A 22,800-nucleotide genomic window follows, 5' to 3' on the forward strand; every position below is an offset into this window, starting at 1 on the left:
TGTTGTCGTTTGTCCTCAGATCCTCCTGGCCCACCCGCTTTCCCAAAAATGTACGATACCACCCATAGCTCTGTGAGTCTATCATGGGGTAAGCCAGCCTATGACGGAGGTAGCCCCATCATTGGATATCTTGTGGAAGTAAAGCGAGCTGATTCTGATCACTGGGTGAGGTGCAATTTACCAGAGAAGCTACAGAAAACACGCTTTGAGGTGACTGGCCTGATGGAAAACACAGAGTATCAGTTCCGAGTGTATGCAGTTAATAAGATCGGGTACAGTGACCCCAGTGACGTACCAGATAAACACTGCCCCAAGGACATCCTAAGTAAGTACTACCAACAGACATAGATGAGGCTTTCTGCCTATCATATCCTAAGAGACAGAATCAACTCTTATGCAGAAATATCTACAAATTACAGGAGCACAGTATGGGAGGTGTAGGTGGCACCTCACTGTTTTTAACAGGCAAAATGGAATGAAGGTGATAGGTGGTTTAAGGATGTTTATTTTAAAAATAAAGAGGTCTTCTTGCTTTTCTTTCTAAGTCATGGCCTATTATCCCTCTGGTGGTTATTGAATCATCCAAACGAGCCTTCTATATGTATGTAACTGGAAGGCTCTTATAAGCCCCCTTCCTTTCTTCTATTCATTTCATCACCATAACTCCTTCCTACCTTCAAAAGCTTTCTTTGCAGTATACTTAATCTATTATATAGTTTCTTCCTACAATGAAATAATAAAGAGATCCAGGGTATATGCAGGATGTCTTCACTGAATGGAAGAAAGAAGAATCAAGGTTGGAGAAAGCCTCCCTTCAGCATAGACAGAGGCTTAGATCTGTAGGGCTCATAAGAAGCAGTGCAGGTCCTTTAAGGAATACTTGGTTGCCAAAAGTGCACTGAAAAATGGAAAGATCTTGGGGGCCAGAGAGATGAGTCAGTAGCTTTGAGGATCTGAGTTTGGATCGCAGTATACATCAAGTAACTTACAGGTCTGTAACTTCCTCTCCAGGGATCCAATGCCCATTTCTGGGTTCCAGGAGCTCTACACTCACACATGCAGACATAACACACAAACGCGTATTCAAAAATAAAAATAAAGTATTTTAAAGAAAAATGAGAAAACTCAATAGAGTATCAAATTATTAAGGATTTTTTTAAAAGAAAAACATGACACGGGTTTTACAAAGAAAATGTATTTTAAGAATGATAGAACAGTCTTCAGAAGTACATGTGATGCTTAAATTTTTATGACTTTAACTTTCTTCACCCCCAAATTAAATAGTCCCACCCGAGGGAGAACTTGATGCTGAGTTAAGAAAAACACTCATTCTACGTGCTGGAGTTACAATGAGACTCTACGTGCCAGTGAAAGGACGCCCACCTCCAAAGATCACCTGGTCTAAACCAAATGTCAACCTAAGAGAAAGGATTGGATTGGACATAAAATCAACTGACTTTGACACCTTCTTGCGCTGTGAAAATGTGAACAAATATGATGCTGGAAAATACATCTTAACCTTGGAGAACAGCTGTGGGAAAAAGGAGTACACTATTGTAGTGAAAGTGCTTGGTAAGTCTATTAAAAAAAAAAACAAGAATCACATTTGTTTGAAACTATAGTTTGTGTATTTTTTAAATGTGTTCATCTCTTACTTAACCTCTACTTGTTATCCAGATACTCCTGGACCACCTGTCAATGTGACTGTTAAGGAAGTATCAAAGGACTCCGCACATATTACCTGGGATCCTCCCATTATTGATGGTGGGAGCCCCATCATAAACTATGTGGTTGAGAAACGGGATGCAGAGAGGAAATCCTGGTCAACAGTGACAACTGAGTGCTCAAAGACAAGCTTCCGAGTCCCTAACTTGGAGGAGGGGAAATCCTACTTCTTCAGAGTGTTCGCTGAAAATGAGTATGGCATTGGTGATCCTGGTGAAACACGTGATGCTGTCAAAGCTTCTGGTGAGCAATGAACTATGACCCATCCTGTTGAACTACAGCCCACCCTGGTTATCTGGGGCTTAGACTCATCATTTCTCCTCTTTTAGAAACCCCTGGACCTGTTGTTGACCTGAAGGTGCTGGCTGTAACCAAGTCATCTTGTACCATTGGCTGGAAGAAGCCTCGCAGTGATGGTGGAAGCAGAATTACTGGTTACGTGGTCGATTTCCTAACAGAAGAAAATAAGTGGCAACGAGTTATGAAATCACTGAGCCTACAGTACTCCACAAAAGATCTGAAGGAAGGGAAGGAATACACCTTCAGAGTGAGTGCTGAAAATGAAAATGGAGAAGGAACCCCAAGTGAAATCGTTGTCGTGGCAAAGGATGATGTTGGTAAGCATCTCCCTATGCGTCTCCACTTTCCCCATCATCAGTGGTATGCCTTTTAAAACCATAGTGATATGAGGTCATTGTCTAGTCTTAATAATTTCAGTACATATAATTTGCCTCCACTTTTTTTTTTAACAGTGGCTCCTGATCTTGACTTAAAGGATCTACCTGATTTGTGCTACTTGGCTAAAGAAAATAGCAACTTCCGTCTTAAGATACCCATAAAGGGCAAGCCAGCACCATCAGTGTCTTGGAAGAAGGGGGAAGATCCTCTAGCAACTGACACAAGAGTCAGTGTCGAGTCAACTGCAGTTAATACAACTCTTGTAGTATATGATTGCCAAAAATCTGATGCTGGAAAATACACAATCACACTCAAGAATGTTGCTGGCACCAAGGAAGGGACTCTCTCGATAAAGGTGGTTGGCAAGCCTGGCATCCCCACTGGCCCAATTAAATTTGATGAAGTCACAGCAGAAGCCATGACCTTGAAGTGGGGTCCTCCAAAGGATGATGGAGGCTCTGAAATCACCAACTATGTACTAGAGAAGAGAGATTCTGTGAATAACAAGTGGGTGACATGTGCTTCAGCTGTCCAGAAAACCACCTTTAGAGTAACTAGACTCCATGAGGGTATAGAATACACCTTCAGGGTCAGTGCTGAAAATAAATACGGTGTAGGAGAAGGGCTGAAGTCAGAGCCAATTGTTGCCAAACATCCATTTGGTAAGTGTGTTGAAGCAAAATTTAAAAAGTGAATTATGGCTTTGTGAAGTTTCCTTTTTATAAATCATACATTCTCTGCCTCTCCCTAGATGTACCTGATGCCCCACCACCTCCCAATATTGTGGATGTCAGACATGATTCAGTATCTCTAACATGGACTGATCCCAAAAAAACCGGTGGCTCACCAATTACAGGTATTTAATTTACTGTTATCCTTTGACTTTTTATCAGGGTTCCTTACAAATATTTTGCTTTTAAAATTATCTGCATAGCCAGTAATGCATATACAGTAACATATATACAATTAACATTTAATTTCATTGAACGCCCCCCCCCCAATTTAACAGTTCATAAAGAAAACAACTTTTAGAGCTAATAGCTACTGTTTTTCAAAAGAAAATTAATTAAGTATATTGCAAGAAGAAAAAAATAGCACCATGCCTAAATGACAGAAGTACAGATAGCAAAGAAAGGTTATCTTTTCAATTTATCTGCAGATAAATAATCTGGTTAAAGTGTGTGTGTGTGTTGTAAACCAACTTCTATAATGTCTATCTGAATTGATATTTTCATGGTCACTTGTAGGGTATCATATCGAATTCAAGGAAAGAAATAGCCTTCTATGGAAGAGAGCTAACAAGACTCCTATAAGGATGAAAGATTTCAAAGTGACAGGATTAACTGAAGGTCTTGAATATGAATTCCGAGTTATGGCTATCAATCTAGCAGGAGTAGGCAAGCCAAGCCTGCCATCAGAGCCGGTCGTGGCACTTGATCCAATTGGTAAGCCATTAATAAAGAAAAGCCTAGGGGATTGCACTACATGAAGGAAGAATTGGTGGTTTTTCTGATGGATTTTCCTTTCTGTTTTAGATCCTCCTGGGAAACCTGAGGTTATTAGTATAACAAGAAATTCAGTAACTCTCATCTGGACAGAACCCAAATATGATGGTGGTCATAAATTAACAGGATACATAGTAGAGAAGAGGGATTTGCCATCTAAGTCTTGGATGAAAGCCAACCATGTTAATGTTCCAGACTGTGCCTTTACTGTAACTGACCTTGTTGAAGGTGGAAAATATGAATTTAGAATCAGAGCGAAGAATACAGCAGGTGCTATCAGCGCTCCATCAGAGAGCACAGGAACCATCATTTGCAAGGATGAGTATGGTAGGTGACACGTTTTTCCCAGTGAAAGGGGCAGAAAATTAAACCTCCTTCATTTTCTGATGAACTTATTTTTTTTCCTTTGCAGAGGCACCAACCATTGTGCTTGATCCCACAATTAAAGATGGGCTAACAGTCAAAGCAGGGGATACCATTGTTTTAAGTGCCATTAGCATTCTTGGCAAACCCCTTCCAAAGTCAAGTTGGTCCAAGGCAGGAAAAGATATCAGACCATCAGATATTGCCCAAATAACTTCAACCCCAACATCTTCTATGCTGACAGTCAAGTATGCCACAAGAAAGGATGCTGGTGAATACACCATTACTGCTACCAATCCTTTTGGCACAAAGGAAGAACATGTAAAGGTATCAGTCCTTGATGTACCTGGTCCCCCAGGTCCCATTGAAATCAGTAATGTTTCTGCTGAAAAAGCAACACTTACATGGACACCTCCCTTGGAAGACGGTGGATCACCAATTAAGGCTTATGTTCTTGAAAAGAGAGAAACCAGTCGGCTTTTGTGGACAGTGGTTTCTGAAGATATTCAGGCTTGCAGGCATGTGGTAACCAAGCTCATCCAAGGAAATGAATACCTTTTCCGTGTGTCAGCAGTTAACCATTACGGCAAAGGAGAACCTGTTCAGTCTGAACCTGTCAAAATGGTAGACAGATTTGGTATGTAGAGCACGTAGTAGCTGTGGTAGTGGTTACCATGGAAACATTTGCAATACAGTTCAGTAAATCAGGAATTTACCACAAATCTGCTTCTTTTGTAGGTCCCCCTGGCCCTCCTGGAAAACCAGAGATATCAAATGTCACTAAGAACACTGCCACTGTCAGTTGGAAGAGACCAGTTGATGATGGTGGCAGCGAAATCACAGGGTACCATGTTGAAAGGAGGGAAAAGAAAGGCTTGCGGTGGGTGAGAGCAACCAAGACTCCAGTTTCTGATCTCAGGTGCAAAGTAACTGGACTGCAAGAAGGAAATACCTATGAATTCCGTGTCAGTGCAGAAAACAGAGCAGGGATTGGTCCACCTAGTGATGCCTCAAATCCTGTCCTGATGAAAGATGCTGCATGTTAGTATTTATCATCTTTCTCAGCACTGCTCATTTGAGCCTTCTGATGTTTTATATAAAGTAATCAAAAGCAAACCTTGTTAACATTTGATTTTTATCCTACTTTCTTTTTTTCAGATCCTCCAGGACCACCTTCAAATGCACATGTCACTGATACTACCAAGAAATCAGCATCTTTAGCATGGGGCAAGCCCCATTATGATGGTGGGCTTGAAATCACTGGCTACATGGTAGAGCATCAAAAAGTAGGAGATGATGCCTGGATAAAAGATACAACAGGAACAGCCCTCAGAATCACTCAATTTGTTGTTCCTGATCTTCAAACTAAAGAAAAGTACAATTTTAGAATCAGTGCCATCAACAATGCAGGTGTCGGGGAACCAGCAGTGATTCCAAATGTTGAAATTGTGGAGAAGGAAATGGCTCCTGATTTTGAGCTAGATGCCGAGCTGCGAAGAACACTTGTGGTTAGGGCAGGACTCAGCATCAGGATCTTTGTGCCAATTAAAGGTCGCCCTGCCCCTGAAGTGACATGGACCAAAGATAATATCAACCTGAAGCACAGAGCCAACATCGAAAATACCGAGTCATTTACTCTTCTCATTATCCCAGAATGTAACAGATACGACACTGGTAAATTTGTGATGACCATTGAAAACCCAGCTGGGAAGAAAAGTGGCTTTGTCAATGTCAGAGTCCTAGACACACCAGGTCCTGTCCTTAACCTAAGGCCTACAGACATCACAAAGGACAGTGTCACCCTACACTGGGACCTACCTCTGATAGATGGGGGTTCACGTATAACAAATTACATTGTGGAGAAACGTGAAGCAACAAGGAAGTCGTACTCCACGGTCACAACTAAGTGCCATAAATGTACATATAAAGTAACCGGTTTGACAGAAGGCTGTGAATACTTCTTCAGAGTGATGGCAGAAAATGAATATGGAATTGGCGAACCAACAGAAACTGCAGAGCCTGTAAAAGCCTCTGAAGCGCCATTACCCCCAGACAGCCTTAACATTATGGACATAACCAAGAGCACAGTCAGCCTGGCATGGCCCAAACCCAGGCATGATGGTGGCAGCAAGATCACTGGCTATGTGATTGAAGCCCAAAGGAAAGGGTCTGACCAGTGGACCCACATCTCAACCGTGAAAGGATTAGAATATGTGGTGAGGAATCTAACTGAAGGAGAGGAGTATACCTTCCAAGTGATGGCAGTAAACAGTGCAGGAAGAAGTGCCCCTAGAGAAAGCAGACCTGTCATCGTCAAGGAGCAGACAATGCTTCCAGAGTTGGATCTCCGTGGCATCTATCAGAAGCTGGTCATAGCCAGAGCGGGTGACAACATCAAAGTTGAAATTCCAGTACTTGGTCGACCAAAGCCCACAGTTACATGGAAAAAAGGAGACCAAATTCTTAAACAGACACAGAGAGTTAATGTTGAAAATACAGCAACTTCAACCATCTTAAATATCAATGAGTGTGTTAGAAGTGATAGTGGACCCTATCCACTAACAGCAAAGAACACTGTAGGAGAGGTTGGTGATGTCATCACCATTCAAGTCCATGATATCCCAGGACCACCTACAGGACCAATAAAATTTGATGAAGTGTCATCTGACTTTGTAACCTTCTCTTGGGAGCCACCAGAAAATGATGGAGGTGTACCAATAAGCAACTATGTAGTAGAAATGCGACAGACAGATAGTACCACTTGGGTAGAGTTAGCAACAACTGTTATCCGTACTACCTACAAAGCCACTCGCCTGACTACAGGAGTAGAGTACCAATTCCGTGTAAGAGCACAAAATAGATATGGAGTTGGACCTGGCATCACATCTGCATCTGTAGTTGCTAACTATCCATTTAAGGTGCCTGGGCCTCCTGGCACCCCTCAGGTTACTGCAGTCACCAAAGACTCGATGACAATTAGCTGGCACGAACCACTTTCTGATGGTGGAAGCCCCATTTTAGGATATCACATTGAAAGGAAAGAACGAAATGGCATTCTCTGGCAGACTGTGAGTAAAGCATTAGTGCCAGGCAACATTTTCAAATCAACTGGGCTTACAGATGGCATTGCTTATGAGTTCCGGGTAATTGCAGAAAACATGGCTGGCAAGAGCAAACCAAGTAAGCCATCTGAACCAATGTTTGCTCTGGATCCCATTGATCCACCTGGGAAACCGGTACCTCTAAACATTACTAGACACACAGTGACACTGAAGTGGGCTAAGCCTGAATATACTGGAGGGTTTAAAATCACTAGCTACGTGGTTGAAAAGAGGGACCTTCCTAATGGACGATGGTTGAAGGCCAACTTCAGCAACATTTTAGAGAACGAATTTACAGTCAGCGGCCTAACTGAAGATGCTGCATATGAGTTCCGTGTGATTGCCAAAAATGCTGCTGGTGCCATTAGTCCCCCATCTGAGCCATCAGATGCCATCACATGCAGGGATGACCTTGAAGCGCCAAGAATAATGGTGGATGTTAAATTTAAGGATACGATCACATTAAAAGCCGGTGAAGCATTCAAGCTAGAAGCTGATGTTTCCGGTCGCCCACCTCCAACAATGGAATGGACTAAAGATGGAAAGGAGCTTGAAGGCACAGGGAAATTAGAGATGAAAATTGCAGACTTTTCTACTCATCTGATAAACAAAGATTCATCAAGAACAGACAGTGGGGCTTACATCCTGACAGCAACTAATCCTGGTGGCTTTGCCAAACACATTTTCAATGTCAGAGTTCTTGACAGACCAGGACCACCCGAAGGACCTTTAGCTGTGTCTGATGTGACATCAGAAAAGTGTGTGTTGTCATGGTTGCCTCCACTAGATGATGGAGGTGCCAAAATTGATCATTACATAGTACAGAAACGTGAAACCAGCAGGTTGGCATGGACAAACGTCGCCACAGAAGTCCAGGTAACAAAGCTGAAGGTCACTAAGCTCCTGAAAGGCAATGAATATATATTCCGTGTCATGGCTGTGAATAAATATGGAGTTGGAGAGCCACTAGAATCAGAACCTGTGCTTGCAGTGGTTCCATATGGACCACCTGACCCACCCAAGAACCCTGAAGTCACAACTGTCACCAAAGACTCTATGGTTGTATGCTGGGGACATCCTGAGTCTGATGGGGGAAGCGAAATCATCAACTACATTGTGGAACGGCGTGATAAAGCTGGCCAACGCTGGGTAAAATGCAACAAAAAGACTCTTACTGACTTAAGATACAAAGTGTCTGGACTGACAGAAGGACATGAATATGAGTTCAGAGTTATGGCAGAAAATGCAGCTGGAATTAGTGCACCAAGTGCTACCAGCCCATTTTATAAAGCTTGTGACACTGTGTTTAAACCTGGCCCACCAGGTAACCCACGTGTCCTTGATTCAAGCAGGTCCTCCATTTCAATTGCATGGAATAAACCTATCTATGATGGAGGTTCAGAAATCACTGGGTATATGGTTGAGATTGCCCTGCCTGAAGAAGATGAATGGCAGGTTGTCACTCCCCCAGCTGGGCTCAAAGCAACTTCCTATACCATCACCAACCTCATAGAGAATCAGGAATATAAAATCCGTATCTATGCCATGAATTCTGAGGGACTTGGGGAACCAGCCCTGGTTCCTGGAACTCCAAAGGCAGAAGAAAGAATGCTACCCCCAGAGATCGAACTGGATGCTGACCTACGCAAAGTTGTTACCATAAGAGCTTGTTGCACCCTGAGACTCTTTGTTCCCATCAAAGGAAGACCAGCTCCTGAGATCAAGTGGGCCAGAGAGCATGGAGAATCTTTGGATAAAGCGAGCATTGAATCCACAAGCTCTTATACCCTGCTGATTGTTGGAAATGTTAACAGATTCGACAGTGGCAAGTACATACTAACTGTGGAAAACAGCTCAGGCAGCAAGTCTGCATTTGTCAACGTTAGAGTGCTAGATACACCAGGCCCTCCACAGAATCTAAAGATAAAGGAGGTCACAAAGACATCTGTTACATTGACATGGGAGCCTCCTCTCCTGGATGGAGGCTCAAAAATAAAGAACTACATTGTTGAGAAGCGAGAATCCACAAGAAAGGCATATTCAACTGTGGCAACAAATTGCCATAAGACTTCCTGGAAAGTAGACCAGCTTCAAGAGGGCTGCAGTTACTATTTCCGGGTTCTTGCTGAAAATGAATATGGCATCGGACTGCCTGCCGAAACCGCAGAGTCTGTGAAAGCATCAGAACGACCTCTTCCTCCAGGGAAAATAACTTTGATGGACGTTACACGAAACAGTGTCTCTCTCTCTTGGGAGAAGCCAGAACATGATGGAGGTAGCCGAATCCTTGGCTACATTGTAGAGATGCAGAGCAAAGGCAGTGACAAATGGGCCACGTGTGCCACAGTGAAAGTCACCGAAGCTACCATCACTGGATTGATCCAGGGTGAAGAATACTCTTTCCGTGTTTCAGCTCAGAATGAAAAGGGAATCAGTGATCCCAGACAATTGAGCGTCCCAGTGATTGCTAAAGACCTTGTTATTCCACCCGCCTTCAAACTCCTCTTCAATACTTTCACTGTACTGGCAGGTGAAGACCTGAAAATCGATGTACCATTCATTGGACGCCCAACACCAGCTGTCACCTGGCATAAAGATGAAGTGCCACTGAAGCAAACAACTAGAGTAAATGCGGAGAGCACAGAGAACAATTCCCTACTGACGATAAAGGAAGCCTGCCGAGAAGATGTTGGCCATTACACAGTTAAACTGACTAACTCAGCAGGTGAAGCAACCGAAACCCTTAATGTTATTGTTCTTGACAAACCAGGGCCTCCAACTGGACCAGTGAAAATGGATGAAGTGACAGCAGACAGTGTTACTCTTTCCTGGGGACCACCCAAGTATGATGGAGGAAGTTCTATCAATAATTACATTGTAGAGAAACGGGACACATCCACCACCACCTGGCAAATTGTATCAGCTACTGTAGCAAGAACAACCATAAAGGCCTGCAGACTCAAGACTGGGTGTGAATATCAGTTCAGAATTGCTGCTGAAAATAGATATGGGAAGAGTACCTATCTCAATTCAGAGCCTGTTATTGCCCAGTACCCATTCAAAGTGCCAGGTCCACCTGGCACGCCATTCGTCACGCTTGCCTCCAAAGACAGCATGGAGGTACAGTGGCACGAGCCAGTCAGTGATGGCGGGAGCAGAGTCATTGGCTATCATCTGGAGCGCAAGGAAAGAAACAGCATCCTCTGGGTCAAGCTAAATAAAACACCTATTCCTCAAACCAAGTTCAAGACCACTGGCCTTGAAGAAGGCATTGAATATGAATTCAGAGTGTCTGCAGAGAACATTGTAGGCATTGGCAAGCCAAGTAAACCATCAGAATGTTACGTAGCTCGTGACCCATGTGATCCACCAGGACGGCCAGAGGCAATCATTGTCACGAGGAATTCTGTGACTCTCCAGTGGAAGAAACCCACCTATGATGGTGGGAGCAAGATCACTGGTTATGTTGTTGAGAAGAAAGAATTACCTGATGGCCGCTGGATGAAAGCCAGTTTTACAAATATCATCGACACCCAATTTGAGGTAACTGGCCTAATTGAAGATCACAGATACGAATTCAGGGTTATAGCTCGAAATGCTGCAGGAGTGTTCAGTGAGCCCTCAGAAAGCACTGGGGCAATAACCGCAAGAGATGAGGTAGAGCCACCCAGAATAAGCATGGACCCCAAATACAAAGACACAGTTGTGGTTCATGCTGGTGAGTCATTCAGAGTTGATGCAGATATATATGGCAAACCAATACCAACGACTCAGTGGGTAAAAGGTGAGCAGGAACTTTCAAGCACCGCTCGGTTAGAAATAAAGAGCACCGACTTTGCCACCAGTCTCAGTGTCAAAGATGCAATACGTGTTGACAGTGGCAATTACATCCTAAAGGCCAAAAACGTTGCGGGAGAGAGATCAGTTACTGTCAACATCAAAGTTCTTGATAGACCGGGCCCACCTGAGGGACCTGTGGCTATATCAGGGGTTACAGCGGAAAAATGTACACTAGCGTGGAAACCCCCACTTCAGGATGGTGGGAGTGATATCACAAATTACATTGTGGAAAGGCGAGAAACCAGCCGCCTAGTCTGGACTCTGGTTGATGCCAATGTGCAAACTCTCAGCTGCAAAGTTACAAAGCTTCTAGAAGGCAATGAATACATATTCCGCATAATGGCTGTGAACAAATACGGTGTTGGTGAACCTCTTGAATCTGAGCCATTAATTGCCAAGAATCCATTTGTAGTCCCAGATGCACCCAAAGCTCCAGAAGTTACAACTGTGACCAAAGATTCGATGATTGTAGTATGGGAAAGGCCAGCATCTGATGGTGGCAGTGAAATTCTAGGATATGTTCTAGAGAAACGGGACAAAGAAGGCATAAGATGGACAAGATGCCACAAGCATCTCATTGGAGAACTACGCTTGAGAGTAACTGGACTCATAGAAAATCACAATTATGAATTCAGAGTCTCAGCTGAAAATGCTGCTGGGCTTAGTGAACCAAGCCCTCCTTCTGCTTACCAAAAGGCTTGTGACCCCATTTATAAGCCAGGCCCTCCAAACAACCCCAAAGTCATGGATGTTACCAGATCTTCAGTTTTCCTTTCTTGGAGCAAACCTATATATGACGGTGGCTGTGAAATCCAAGGATACATTGTTGAAAAGTGTGATGTGAGTGTTGGTGAATGGACAATGTGTACACCACCAACTGGAATCAATAAAACAAATCTAGAAGTAGAGAAGCTGCTGGAAAAGCATGAATACAACTTCCGGATCTGTGCCATTAATAAAGCTGGAGTTGGGGAGCATGCTGACGTCCCTGGACCTGTGTTGGTTGAAGAAAAGCTTGAAGCACCTGATGTAGATCTTGACCTTGAACTAAGGAAAGTCATTAATATAAGGGCAGGTGGCTCCTTAAGGTTGTTTGTTCCTATAAAAGGTCGTCCTACACCAGAAGTTAAGTGGGGGAAGGTAGATGGTGAAATCCGAGATGCAGCTATAATTGATGTCACGAGCAGCTTCACCTCTCTTGTTCTTGATAATGTCAATCGATATGATAGTGGAAAATACACTCTCACATTAGAAAACAGCAGTGGAACAAAATCTGCCTTTGTGACTGTTAGGGTTCTGGACACACCAAGCCCTCCTGTTAACCTGAAAGTCACAGAAATCACCAAAGACTCGGTATCAATTTCATGGGAACCTCCTTTGTTGGATGGAGGTTCGAAAATTAAAAATTACATTGTTGAGAAACGTGAAGCCACAAGGAAATCATATGCTGCCGTTGTAACAAACTGCCATAAGAATTCTTGGAAAATTGAACAACTTCAAGAAGGTTGCAGTTACTACTTCAGAGTCACAGCCGAGAACGAATATGGTATTGGCCTTCCCGCCCGCACTGCAGATCCCATCAAGGTTGCAGAAGTCCCACAACCCCCAGGGAAAATAACTGTGGACGATGTCACCAGAAACAGTGTCTCTTTGAGTTGGACGAAGCCTGAACATGATGGTGGCAGTAAAATCATTCAGTACATTGTAGAAATGCAAGCTAAAAACACTGATAAGTGGTCAGAGTGTGCTAGGGTCAAGTCCCTTGAAGCGGTTATCACCAACCTAACTCAGGGAGAAGAATACCTTTTTAGGGTTGTTGCTGTAAATGAAAAAGGAAGGAGTGACCCTAGATCCCTTGCAGTTCCAATAGTTGCCAAAGATCTGGTCATTGAGCCAGATGTAAGACCAGCATTCAGCAGTTACAGCGTACAGGTTGGCCAAGATTTGAAAATAGAAGTACCAATTTCTGGACGTCCTAAACCAACCATTTCCTGGACTAAAGATGGAGTGCCACTGAAGCAGACCACAAGAATCAATGTTACTGACTCTCTTGACCTCACCACACTCAGTATTAAAGAAACTCATAAGGATGATGGTGGGCAGTACGGAATCACAGTTGCCAATGTTGTTGGTCAGAAAACAGCAGCCATTGAAATTATAACTCTAGATAAACCAGATCCTCCAAAGGGGCCTGTTAAATTTGATGAAGTCAGTGCTGAGAGTATTACATTATCCTGGAACCCTCCCTTATACACAGGGGGTTGCCAAATAACCAATTACATTGTTCAGAAAAGAGATACAACCACCACAGTATGGGATGTCGTCTCTGCTACTGTTGCCAGGACTACACTCAAAGTGACCAAACTGAAAACTGGTACCGAATACCAATTCAGAATATTTGCTGAAAACCGATACGGACAAAGCTTTGCTTTAGAGTCTGAACCAATTGTAGCTCAATATCCCTACAAAGAACCAGGCCCTCCAGGAACACCATTTGTCACAGCCATCTCCAAAGACTCTATGGTCGTACAATGGCACGAACCAATCATTAATGGTGGAAGCCCAGTAATAGGTTACCACCTTGAGAGAAAGGAAAGGAATAGTATTTTGTGGACAAAAGTCAACAAAACTATTATTCATGACACCCAGTTTAAAGCACTGAACCTTGAAGAAGGCATTGAGTATGAATTTAGAGTTTATGCTGAAAATATTGTTGGTGTAGGCAAGGCAAGCAAGAATTCTGAATGCTATGTAGCCCGAGACCCCTGTGACCCACCAGGGACCCCAGAAGCAATAATAGTTAAGAGAAATGAAATCACCTTACAGTGGACCAAACCAGTGTATGATGGCGGAAGTATGATTACAGGTTACATCGTAGAGAAACGTGATCTACCTGAGGGTCGCTGGATGAAAGCCAGTTTTACAAATGTCATTGAAACTCAATTCACGGTGTCAGGACTTACTGAAGATCAAAGATATGAATTCAGAGTCATTGCAAAGAATGCAGCTGGGGCAATAAGTAAGCCCTCCGACAGCACTGGACCAATAACTGCCAAGGATGAGGTTGAACTCCCACGGATTTCAATGGATCCAAAGTTCAGAGACACGATAGTGGTAAATGCTGGAGAAACATTCAGACTTGAGGCGGATGTCCATGGCAAGCCCCTACCCACAATTGAGTGGTTAAGAGGAGATAAGGAAATTGAAGAATCTGCTAGATGTGAAATAAAGAACACAGATTTCAAAGCTTTACTTATTGTAAAAGATGCCATTCGAATTGACGGTGGACAGTATATTTTGAGAGCCTCAAATGTTGCCGGTTCTAAGTCATTCCCAGTAAACGTGAAAGTGCTAGATAGACCAGGACCTCCAGAAGGGCCAGTTCAGGTGACTGGAGTCACATGTGAAAAATGCACTTTGGCATGGTCTCCACCACTTCAAGATGGTGGCAGTGACATTTCTCACTATGTCGTTGAGAAGAGAGAAACTAGTCGACTCGCATGGACTGTAGTTGCTTCAGAAGTTGTGACTAACTCTCTGAAAGTTACCAAGCTCTTAGAGGGGAATGAATATATTTTCCGAATAATGGCTGTCAACAAGTATGGTGTTGGAGAGCCTTTGGAATCTGCACCAGTGCTAATGAAAAATCCATTTGTGCTTCCTGGACCACCAAAGAGCTTGGAAGTCACAAACATTGCCAAGGACTCTATGACTGTCTGTTGGAATCGGCCAGACAGTGATGGTGGGAGTGAGATTATTGGTTATATTGTGGAGAAAAGGGACAGAAGTGGCATTCGGTGGATAAAATGCAACAAACGCCGCATTACAGATTTGCGGCTCAGGGTAACAGGGTTAACAGAAGATCATGAATATGAATTCCGAGTCTCTGCAGAAAATGCAGCTGGAGTTGGAGAACCAAGTCCAGCTACCATTTACTATAAGGCTTGTGATCCAGTGTTCAAACCTGGCCCACCCACCAACGCACACATTATAGATACCACTAAAAATTCAATTACACTTGCCTGGAGCAAACCTATCTACGATGGTGGCAGTGAGATCCTGGGCTACATCGTAGAAATCTGTAAAGCAGATGAAGAAGAATGGCAAATAGTTACTCCACAGACCGGCCTGAGAGTCACTCGATTTGAAATTTCCAAACTCACTGAACACCAAGAATATAAAATACGAGTTTGTGCCCTCAACAAAGTTGGTTTAGGTGAGGCTGCCTCGGTTCCTGGTACTGTGAAACCGGAAGATAAACTTGAAGCGCCTGAACTTGACCTTGACTCTGAGTTAAGGAAAGGAATTGTTGTAAGAGCTGGTGGATCTGCCAGAATCCACATTCCTTTCAAAGGCCGTCCAATACCTGAGATCACTTGGTCTAAAGAGGAAGGTGAATTCACAGATAAAGTCCAAATTGAGAAGGGGATTAACTTCACCCAGCTCTCAATAGATAACTGTGACAGAAATGATGCTGGGAAATACATTCTCAAGTTGGAGAACAGCAGCGGGTCAAAGTCAGCTTTTGTGACTGTGAAAGTACTTGACACCCCAGGGCCCCCACAGAATTTAGCTGTCAAAGAAGTGAGAAAAGACTCTGTGCTTCTGGTATGGGAACCGCCTCTCATTGATGGTGGGGCAAAGGTCAAGAACTATGTAATTGACAAACGAGAGTCAACCCGAAAAGCCTATGCTAATGTGAGTAGTAAATGCAATAAAACAAGCTTTAAAGTCGAGAATCTGACCGAAGGAGCCATCTATTACTTCAGAGTCATGGCTGAGAATGAATTTGGAGTTGGTGTTCCTGCAGAAACCTCTGATGCTGTGAAGGCTTCTGAACCCCCTTCCCCACCAGGAAAGGTAACACTCACTGATGTGTCCCAAACCAGCGCATCACTTATGTGGGAGAAACCTGAACATGATGGTGGTAGCAGAATCCTGGGGTATGTGGTTGAAATGCAGCCCAAAGGAACGGAAAAATGGAGCACAGTGGCTGAATCCAAAGTCTGTAATGCAGTTGTTACTGGTCTAAGCTCCGGACAAGAATATCAGTTTCGTGTCAAAGCTTACAATGAGAAAGGAAAAAGTGACCCAAGAGTGCTTGGCGTTCCCGTCATAGCCAAGGACTTGACTATACAGCCTAGTTTTAAGCTGCCATTTAATACATACAGTGTCCAAGCAGGAGAAGATCTGAAAATAGAAATTCCAGTCATAGGTCGACCAAGACCAAAAATTTCTTGGGTCAAAGATGGTGAGCCTCTTAAACAGACCACAAGAGTAAATGTTGAAGAAACAGCTACTTCAACTATTTTACACATTAAAGAAAGTAGCAAAGATGACTTTGGAAAATACAGTGTCACAGCAACAAACAGTGCAGGCACAGCAACAGAAAACCTCAGCATCGTTGTTTTGGAAAAGCCTGGCCCTCCAGTAGGACCAGTGAAATTTGATGAAGTTAGTGCAGACTTTGTGGTCATATCTTGGGAACCTCCAGCCTATACTGGCGGGTGCCAAATAAGCAACTACATTGTAGAGAAGCGAGATACCACCACCACCAACTGGCAGATGGTGTCAGCAACAGTTGCCAGAACCACCATTAAAATAGGCAAGCTGAAAACAGGCACTGAATACCAGTTTAGGATTTTTGCTGAGAACAGGTATGGAAAGAGTGCTCCCTTAGATTCTAAACCAGTTGTTGTACAGTATCCATTTAAAGAACCTGGACCTCCTGGAACCCCTTTTGTGACATCTGTCTCAAAAGATCAAATGCTTGTACAATGGCATGAGCCAGTTAATGATGGAGGCAGCAGAGTTATCGGCTACCATCTTGAACAGAAAGAAAAGAATAGCATTCTGTGGGTCAAGTTGAATAAGATCCCCATCCAAGACACCAAATTCAAAACCACTGGCCTTGATGAAGGACTTGAATATGAGTTCCGAGTTTCTGCTGAGAACATCGTGGGCATCGGCAAGCCTAGCAAAGTGTCAGAGTGCTATGTTGCACGTGACCCATGCGATCCACCTGGCCGTCCTGAAGCCATTGTTATCACAAGAAATAGTGTCACACTCAAATGGAAGAAACCTGCTTATGATGGTGGCAGCAAGATAACTGGTTATGTTGTAGAAAAGAAAGACCTACCTGAGGGCCGATGGATGAAAGCCAGCTTCACCAATGTTGTGGAAACTGAATTTACAGTGACTGGGCTTGTAGAAGACCAGAGATATGAATTTAGAGTAATTGCAAGAAATGCGGCTGGCAACTTTAGTGAGCCGTCTGAAAGCAGTGGTGCCATCACTGCAAGGGATGAAATTGATGCACCAAATGCCTCAATGGATCCAAAATATAGAGATGTCATCATTGTCCATGCTGGAGAGACCTTTGTTCTTGAAGCTGATATCCGTGGCAAACCTATACCTGATATAGTTTGGTCAAAAGATGGGAATGAACTTGAAGAAACAGCTGCTCGGATGGAAATTAAATCTACTCTCCAGAAAACGACCCTTGTTGTCAAAGACTGCATCCGTACTGATGGAGGGCAGTACACCTTGAAGCTCAGCAATGTAGGTGGCACCAAGACTATACCTATCACCGTAAAGGTGCTGGATAGGCCAGGGCCTCCTGAAGGACCTCTTAAAGTCACTGGAGTCACAGCCGAAAAGTGTTACCTGGCATGGAACCCACCTTTGCAAGATGGTGGTGCTAGTATTTCACATTATATCATTGAAAAGAGAGAAACAAGCAGACTCTCCTGGACCCAGGTTTCAACTGAGGTACAGGCCCTTAACTACAAAGTCACTAAATTACTTCCTGGGAATGAGTATATTTTCCGGGTTATGGCAGTGAATAAATATGGAATTGGAGAGCCCCTGGAATCTGAGCCTGTGATAGCCTGTAATCCTTATAAGCTTCCAGGCCCTCCTTCAACACCAGAGGCCTCAGCTATCACCAAAGACTCCATGGTACTAACATGGACACGGCCAGTGGATGATGGAGGTGCTGAAATTGAGGGGTACATTCTTGAAAAGCGAGATAAGGAGGGAATAAGATGGACCAAATGCAACAAGAAAACATTAACAGATCTTCGCTTCAGGGTAACTGGCCTCACAGAAGGCCATTCCTATGAATTCAGAGTTGCCGCTGAGAATGCAGCTGGCGTTGGGGAACCCAGTGAGCCATCTGTTTTCTACCGGGCATGTGATGCCTTGTATCCTCCCGGTCCACCAAGTAACCCCAAAGTGACAGATACCTCAAGATCTTCTGTCTCCTTAGCATGGAATAAGCCAATTTATGATGGTGGTGCACCTGTTAGAGGCTATGTGATTGAGCTCAAGGAAGCTGCTGCGGATGAATGGACTACCTGTACTCCACCATCAGGATTGCAAGGGAAGCAGTTCACAGTGACCAAGCTCAAAGAGAACACCGAATACAACTTCCGTATCTGCGCTTTCAATACCGAAGGTGTAGGTGAACCCGCCACTATCCCTGGCTCTGTTGTTGCTCAGGAGAGGGCAGAACCGCCAGAAATAGAACTTGATGCTGATCTCAGAAAGGTGGTCACCCTTCGTGCAAGTGCCACTCTGCGCTTATTTGTCACTATCAAAGGCCGACCAGAACCTGAAGTGAAATGGGAAAAAGCTGAAGGCATTCTCACAGAGAGGGCCCAGATCGAGGTGACGAGTTCATATACAATGCTGGTGATTGACAATGTGACCAGATTTGACAGCGGGAGATACAACCTCACCCTAGAAAACAACAGTGGCTCCAAGACGGCTTTTGTCAATGTCAGAGTTCTTGACTCACCAAGTGCACCTGTGAATCTAACTGTGAGAGAAGTGAAGAAAGACTCAGTGACACTGTCCTGGGAGCCACCACTTATTGATGGAGGAGCAAAGATCACAAATTATATTGTTGAGAAACGAGAAACTACGAGAAAGGCTTATGCTACCATTACAAACAACTGCACTAAGAACACTTTCAAAATTGAAAATCTACAAGAAGGGTGTTCTTACTACTTCCGAGTCCTGGCATCCAATGAATATGGGATTGGTTTACCAGCTGAAACAACAGAACCTGTTAAAGTTTCTGAACCACCACTTCCCCCCGGAAGGGTGACCCTCGTAGATGTGACCCGTAATACAGCTACAATCAAGTGGGAGAAACCAGAAAGCGATGGTGGCAGCAAAATCACTGGTTATGTCGTCGAAATGCAGACAAAAGGCAGTGAGAAGTGGAGCACATGTACACAAGTGAAGACATTGGAAGCCACCATATCTGGCCTAACTGCAGGAGAAGAATATGCCTTCAGGGTAGCCGCAGTTAATGAAAAAGGAAGAAGCGACCCAAGACAGCTTGGAGTGCCAGTCATTGCAAAAGACATTGAAATAAAGCCTTCGGTTGAGCTTCCTTTCAATACTTTCAATGTTAAGGCTAAGGACCAACTCAAAATTGATATCCCATTCAAAGGAAGACCTCAAGCTACTGTGACCTGGAAAAAAGATGATCAGGTTCTTAGAGAAACAACTAGAGTCAACGTGTCTTCCACAAAGACTGTAACAACGCTATCTATTAAAGAAGCTTCAAGAGAAGATGTTGGAACTTATGAATTGTGTGTTTCTAATACTGCTGGATCCATAACAGTTCCTATTACTGTCATTGTCCTTGACAGGCCAGGACCTCCAGGACCAATACACATTGATGAAGTTAGCTGTGACAATGTGTCCATTTCTTGGAATCCTCCAGAATATGATGGTGGCTGCCAAATTAGCAACTACATTGTTGAGAAGAGGGAAACCACTTCTACAACATGGCAGGTAGTTTCACAAGCAGTGGCAAGAACATCCATTAAAATAGTCCGTTTGACAACAGGAAGTGAGTATCAGTTCCGTGTTTGTGCAGAGAATCGCTATGGAAAGAGTTCCTACAGCGAATCCTCAGCTGTTGTTGCTGAGTATCCATTCAGCCCCCCAGGACCTCCTGGTACTCCTAAAGTTGTGCATGCCACAAAATCTACCATGGTTGTAAGCTGGCAGGTGCCAGTAAATGATGGAGGAAGCCAAGTCATTGGCTATCACCTTGAATACAAAGAAAGAAGCAGCATTCTCTGGTCAAAGGCAAACAAAGTGCTCATTGCAGATACTCAAATGAAGGTCTCTGGTCTTGATGAGGGATTGATGTACGAGTACCGTGTATATGCTGAGAATATTGCTGGAATTGGCAAATGCAGTAAAGCATGTGAACCAGTCCCTGCAAGAGATCCTTGTGACCCTCCTGGACAACCTGAAGTCACCAATATCACAAGAAAATCAGTGTCACTTAAGTGGTCTAAACCACGTTATGATGGTGGAGCTAAGATCACTGGATACATTGTTGAACGCAGAGAACTGCCTGATGGCAGGTGGCTGAAATGCAACTTCACTAATGTACAGGAAACATACTTTGAAGTAACTGAGCTCACTGAAGACCAGCGTTATGAATTCCGGGTTTTTGCAAGAAATGCTGCTGACTCAGTTAGTGAACCATCTGAATCCACTGGACCTATTACAGTGAAAGATGATGTTGAGGCACCAAGAATTATGATGGATGTCAAATTCCGAGATGTCATTGTTGTCAAAGCTGGAGAAGTCCTTAAGATAAATGCAGACATTGCGGGGCGACCTCTGCCAATAATTTCCTGGGCCAAAGATGGGGTAGAAATTGAAGAAAGGGCAAAAACAGAAATTGTCTCAACAGACTATAATACCACATTAACAGTTAAAGACTGTGTAAGACGAGACACTGGACAGTATGTACTTACACTGAAGAACGTTGCAGGGACAAGGACAATGGCAGTTAACTGTAAAGTGCTTGATAAGCCTGGCCCACCAGCAGGACCACTTGAAATAACTGGCCTCACTGCTGAGAAGTGCTCTCTGTCCTGGGGACGTCCCCAAGAAGATGGTGGCGCAGATATCGACTACTACATTGTAGAAAAGCGTGAAACAAGCCGCCTCGCATGGACAATATGTGAAGCAGAGTTGAGGACAACATCTTGTAAGGTGACCAAGCTACTCAAAGGCAACGAATACATCTTTAGAGTAACTGGGGTTAATAAATATGGTGTTGGGGAGCCCCTAGAAAGTGTGCCTGTGAAGGCACTAGATCCATTCACCATTCCTAGCCCACCCACATCTTTGGAAATCACATCTGTGACCAAAGATTCCATGACACTTTGCTGGTCAAGACCTGAGACCGATGGAGGCAGTGACATCTCTGGATACATAATTGAAAGACGTGAGAAAAACAGCCTACGGTGGATGCGTGTGAATAAAAAACCAGTTTATGATCTGAGAGTGAAGTCAACAGGACTCCGGGAAGGATGTGAATATGAGTACCGGGTTTTTGCAGAAAACGCTGCTGGCCTAAGTCTCCCAAGTGAAACGTCTCCCTTAGTTCGAGCAGAAGATCCAGTGTTCCTGCCATCTCCTCCATCCAAACCCAAAATTGTAGACTCAAGCAAGACAACTATCACCATCGGTTGGGTTAAGCCTTTGTTTGATGGCGGGGCTCCAATAACTGGATATACGGTAGAATACAAAATGTCTGACGAAACTGATTGGAAAGCTGCCATTCAGAGCTTCAGAGGCACAGAATACACAATGAGTGGGCTAACAACAGGAGCTGAATATGTTTTCAGAGTAAGGTCTGTCAATAAGGTTGGTGCCAGTGACCCCAGTGATAGCTCCGACCCACAGGTAGCAAAAGAAAGAGAAGAAGAACCTGTATTTGATGTTGACAGTGAAATGAGGAAGACTTTGATTGTCAAGGCTGGCTCCTCGTTTACCATGACTGTTCCTTTCAGAGGAAGACCAATACCCAACGTCTCCTGGAGTAAGCCTGACACTGACCTCCGCACTAGAGCATACATAGATTCCACAGATTCTCGTACATCTCTTACTATTGAAAGTGCCAGCAGAAACGATTCTGGAAAATACACCCTAACAATTCAGAACGTTTTGAGTGCTGCTTCTATGACCTTCATTGTCAAAGTTTTAGATTCCCCAGGTCCTCCAGCCAATATTATGGTACGTGAAGTAACCAAGGAGACTGCTATGCTGTCCTGGGATGTTCCTGAAAATGATGGCGGAGCACCGGTGAAGAATTACCACATAGAAAAACGTGAGGCCAGCAAGAAGGCGTGGGTGTCTGTCACTAACAACTGCAACCGCCTCTCATACAAAGTAACCAGTTTACAAGAAGGAGCTATTTACTACTTCAGAGTGTCTGGAGAAAATGAGTTCGGTGTTGGTATGCCAGCTGAAACAAAAGAAGGCGTCAAAATAACAGGTACACATTAAGAATGAAATATGTACATATTTTGCTAGAATAATGTGAAGCATTCTAATTAGTTACATTTAGTCTTAAAGAGTTTTAGTTCACAGCCCCAAACTATTTATGCCATAGTACAAAACAAGCCTCTACTAGTTGATATAGCTGGAAAATTAATATAAGATTTGTTGATTTTAAGGATAATCAAATCTAGCTACACTATACATACACACACACACACACACACACACACACACACACACACACACCCAGGAGACGTTGG

At 43.7% G+C, this 22,800-nt stretch overlaps 1 protein-coding gene across 1 annotated transcript in view; it reads left to right on the forward strand.

Moving 5' to 3' along the window:
- The window catches only part of Ttn (titin), a 271,496-nt gene that overhangs the window by 216,475 nt on the left and 32,221 nt on the right, over positions 1 to 22,800 (forward strand). Inside the window, exons 269-279 of the mRNA XM_051184409.1 lie at positions 20 to 325; positions 1,285 to 1,572; positions 1,678 to 1,968; positions 2,055 to 2,342; positions 2,478 to 3,065; positions 3,155 to 3,259; positions 3,651 to 3,848; positions 3,939 to 4,235; positions 4,321 to 4,908; positions 5,010 to 5,312; positions 5,430 to 22,535. Of these exons, the coding sequence (XP_051040366.1) occupies positions 20 to 325; positions 1,285 to 1,572; positions 1,678 to 1,968; positions 2,055 to 2,342; positions 2,478 to 3,065; positions 3,155 to 3,259; positions 3,651 to 3,848; positions 3,939 to 4,235; positions 4,321 to 4,908; positions 5,010 to 5,312; positions 5,430 to 22,535 (20,358 nt within the window). The remainder of the gene's footprint in view (positions 1 to 19; positions 326 to 1,284; positions 1,573 to 1,677; positions 1,969 to 2,054; positions 2,343 to 2,477; positions 3,066 to 3,154; positions 3,260 to 3,650; positions 3,849 to 3,938; positions 4,236 to 4,320; positions 4,909 to 5,009; positions 5,313 to 5,429; positions 22,536 to 22,800) is intronic.

The sequence above is a fragment of the Phodopus roborovskii genome, unplaced genomic scaffold, assembly GCF_943737965.1.
Source record: "Phodopus roborovskii unplaced genomic scaffold, PHOROB, whole genome shotgun sequence".
NCBI lineage: Eukaryota > Metazoa > Chordata > Mammalia > Rodentia > Cricetidae > Phodopus > Phodopus roborovskii.